Source organism: Eimeria acervulina, genomic scaffold (genome assembly GCF_000499425.1).
Source record: "Eimeria acervulina Houghton genomic scaffold, Eah_scaff197, whole genome shotgun sequence".
In the NCBI taxonomy this organism is placed as follows: Eukaryota; Apicomplexa; class Conoidasida; order Eucoccidiorida; family Eimeriidae; genus Eimeria; species Eimeria acervulina.
Genome location: NW_013548775.1, coordinates 1 through 4,085, shown reverse-complemented (window position 1 = coordinate 4,085; position 4,085 = coordinate 1). Strand labels below are relative to the sequence as shown.

At 52.3% G+C, this 4,085-nt stretch overlaps 1 protein-coding gene across 1 annotated transcript; it reads left to right on the top strand.

Annotated features, from left to right (window-relative positions):
- Nucleotides 1-2,613, top strand: EAH_00024780 (major facilitator superfamily domain-containing protein, putative; the record flags this gene model as incomplete). Its single annotated transcript, XM_013392984.1, has 2 exons — nt 1-751; nt 1,040-2,613. The coding sequence occupies 2 exons, from the start codon at nt 1-3 to the stop codon at nt 2,611-2,613; spliced, it is 2,325 nt and encodes a 774-aa protein (XP_013248438.1).
- Nucleotides 2,614-4,085: the final 1,472 nt, after the last annotated feature.

Here is a 4,085-nt window from a genome sequence, read left to right as displayed (position 1 = left end):
ATGCAAACGCCAACTGCAAATGCAGCATCGCCGCGGGGCCGCCCCCAGCAGCGCAGCAGCGCTCACGGGGCTGAGGGTCCAGACACTACTGGAGGGGAAGCTGATAAGGCAGCAGCAGCAGCAGCAGCAGCAGCAGCAACAACAGCAGCAGCAGCGGCAGCAGCAGCGGCAGCAACATCCAAACAACCAGGAGCGATAGAAATAGCAGGGGAGAAGGATGCAGCAACGACGCCAGCTGCAGCAGCAGCTAAGCCAGCAGCAGCAGCACCAGCAGCAGCAGCAGCAGGAGGAGAGAAGAAAAGAAGGGGTTTTCGAGGGCTGCGTCGTTTGAGCGGGGGACTATGTTTTGCTGTCTCCCCTTCGCGTTTGCTGCGTGTAGAGTTAGCGCACTTAATACCGAAAGAGCTGCTGCTGCTGTTTTACATGACCAGTGCCCTTCTAACAGGCTGCGTATACTTTGGCTTTCATTCATTGAGGAGAATGATGCTGATATCTGGGGCGTATGCATGGCTGTGCGACGAGCCTGTAGCAGGAGCAGCAGCAGCAGCAGGAGCAGCAGCAGGAGCAGGAGCAGCAGCAGCAGCAGCAGCAGCACCTGGGGAAGGAGACGACTCGAGCTTGCTGCTCTGTGACGCTCAAGATGCTGCAGTGTCTCCTCTCTTCACAGTAGCTATGGTGTCGCACTCCTTGATGTCTGCTGCAGCAGGTGCACTGTTAGATCGTGTGGGGCCTAAAGCAACAGCAATATTGGGTCAGTGTTTAAATGCATTAGGCTGGCTGCTGCTGGGAGCTTCGGGGCCTAACTTTCGTTGTTATATACCTGCTTTTATCTGCATTGGTCTCGGCACAGACACCTGCTATCTTCCGCTCTTAAAGATAGTCATGAGATTTGCTAATAGGCGAGGCACAGTCTTCTCACTCCTCGGTACTGCATGCACGGCTTCTTTTGGCGTCCCCTTTGTCTTGGAGACAGTCTGGAGTCAGCATAGACATTGGGGCTTTAATACTGTCTGCGGAGTGTATATACTCGTCGGCCCAGGCATCTGCATGCTTATTGCATTGCTCTTGCTGCCCTGGCACTGCAACGAGCCCCCGCAGCAGCAGCAGCAGCAGCAGGAGCAGGAGCATGCGGATGCTGCTGCAGCAGTGGGGGATAAAGGGCTGGCAGAGACTCCAGATGCTCTCGCCATTGAACCTCCTGCTGCAGCAGAGGGCCCACACAAGGAGGCGCCTTCACTCAACAAGCAGCAGCAGCAGCAGCAGCAGCAACCGTGCCCCAGCCCTAGCACCAGCGGCAGCAGCTTACCTCTCTTCTTGCCTCAGCAGCAAGAAGCTGCTGCAGACAACAGCACTAATCTCTCCGAAGGGGGGGGTATAGATTCCCCAACCACCTGCGCAACAGCCGTAGCCGTGCCAGCAGCAGATTACGACCCTGCAGCAGCAGCAGCAGCAGCAGCAGCAGCAGCAGCAGCAGCGAAGACAGAAGCGACGTCTCTGCAGCTATCGAAGGGCCGACGACGCAAGTGTTTCTCAGTTTGGCCCAGGCGGACCCCTTCCTGCAGCCGCAGCAGCAGCAGCAATAGCAGCAACGGGAGCAGCAGCAGCAGCAGCAGCAGCAGTTTTCGCCGAGACTTATTTTCTTTGCGTTTTTTGTGCATACCGTTGATAGCCTCTGTGCAGCAGCTATCTATATCTTACTTTCAGATGGCTGCCCCTCGTTTACTGGGGGAGGAAGTAGCAGACAGCTTAGATTCTTATTTATCGCTTGCTTTCGTCCCCTGTCTGTTGATAGGCGCTGCAATAGATATCTTCGGCATATACCCTATTCTCTGTCTTATGAATAGTTTGGGGCTGTTGGCTTATGCATGCACTTTAGGCTCTGGGGCTCTTTCAGGTGTACGTACACTGGGATTGATATGTTTCTGCGGCTATGTCTCGCTAGATAGCGAGCTTATTTTCTGCTGCGTTAGCAGCTTGTTTAGCAGCAAACACTTTGGCCGACTAGCAGGCATATCTCAAGCTTCAGGGGGGTTGATATCTCTTATTGCAATACCTCTCTATGATGCGGTGTCTGTACAGCTCAAGGGCGGTGATTGCAAACCCGTAGCTTCTTGTATAACTCTCTTACTCGCGTTTTCATATCCTATTATCTTCTGGTTAGGCTGGGGAGCTATGTGCAAAAGAAATGCAGCAGCAAGGCCGCCACCTGCTGCTGCTGCTGCGGCTGCTGCTGCCGGTGGTGGTGGTGGTGGTGGTGGTGCTGCTGCTGCTGCAGACACCTCGCAGCAACAGCAGCAGCAGTCGCCTGATGCCGCCTGCTTTCAGCAGCAACACCAACTCGCTGTACACATCGAGCTGCCTATACACCCCAACAAAGATAAGCAAATGATACAAGACTCCACACAGGCTGGGTATGACAAGGTCGCGCTGCTGCCTCTATCAGCAGCAACAGCAGCAGCACCTGGAGCAGCAGCAGCAGAAGCAGCAGCAGCAGCAGATCACCTCCCACTGAAGGCTATAGGGCACCAGGAGACAGAGGAGACAGAAGCAGCAGATTCGTCTTTCGGGGTAGACGAAAAGACTCAAACAGCAGATGTATGCTGCTGCGTATAAACGCAAAGGGGAGAGCAGAGACAACTGCAGCAAAAGGAGACGAACTGCAGCAAAAGGAGACGAACTGCAGCAAAAGGAGACGAACTGCAGCAAAAGGAGATAAGCTGCAGCAAAAGAAGACGAACTGCAGCAAAAGGAGATGAGATGAGCTGCAGCAAAAGGAGACAAACTGCGGCAAAAGGAGATGAGCTGCAGCAAAAGGAGATGAGCTGCAGCAAAAGGAGACGAACTGCAGCAGAAGGAGATGAGCTGCAGCAAAAGGAGACAAACGAAAGAACAGGCAAACAAACAAATGCAGAAAAATATAGATGGGTGCGGAGGGACACGAACTGCAGCACAGGGAGACGAGCAGCAGAAGAGCGGCAAACAGCAGCATAAAGAAACTAACTGCAGCACGAAGAGACAAACTGCAGCAGGGAGATACAAAGAGAAGAAGGAAGTGAACGAGGAAACAAACAGCTGGAGACAGACAGCAGAAGTACTTTGATTTAGGGCCCTCAAGGAGCCCTAGTTATGTGCTGCCCAGGTGTCGCCTTCGGGTGTCTCGGCACCTTGCTGCAGCAGCAGCAGCAGCATCAGCAGCAACAGCACCGCTTAGTGAGGCTCTGAACTCGTGCAGTGTTTTGCGGCTCTTTGGGCAGCTGGCGGAGGGCTTTAAAAGGCATACGCTACTCGCAAGTGGCGCTAGCTAGCTATTTAGCTAGCTAGCTAGATAGCTAGCTCGCTAGTCAGCTGGCTAGCTGTATAGATAGCTAGCTGGCTAGCCAGCTGGCTAGCTAGATAGCGACCGGCCAATATGCCTGTCTAGCTAGCTGGCTACGTGGGCATCTAGCTGGCGAGGTCGCTAGCTAGCTAGCTAGCTAGCTAGCGGCTTAAGGAGCTACCTGGCTAGCTAGCGAACTAGCTAGCTTGCTAGGTAGCTTATTTAGCCGCTAGCTAGCTAGCTAGCTAGCTACGGAATTAACTAGCTGTCGCGTCTGCACACAATAGAGGTGCAGATCGATAGGCGCTTCTACAGGCCTTTATATTTGTATATGCATCAGACCAGCACGTAAAGGCTGGCAAGCCGTAGCGTTCTGCTGCTACTGTTGCTGCTGCTGTTGTTGCTGCTGCTGCTGTTGTTGTTGCTGCTGCTGCTAGTGAACATAAGCAAGAGAGACAGACAGGACGAGAGACAGAGATGCAGATGCCGCAGCAGCCTACCCGCTTCTGCACTTAGCGCTTCAAAGGCAATTGGCCAACCACCGTCCAGTTGCTTCGCTGTTTGGGGTTTAGGGTTTATAGTTACATAGAGAATATATATATATATATATGTATATATATATATATATACATATGTATTATGAATGTGCATATATATGTATATATATGTAGAAAACATTGTGGGCCCTCTCCCTCTGTATATATATATATATATATAATATAGCGTTCACCGCGTCGCACTAATGATACGATACATATATATATATATA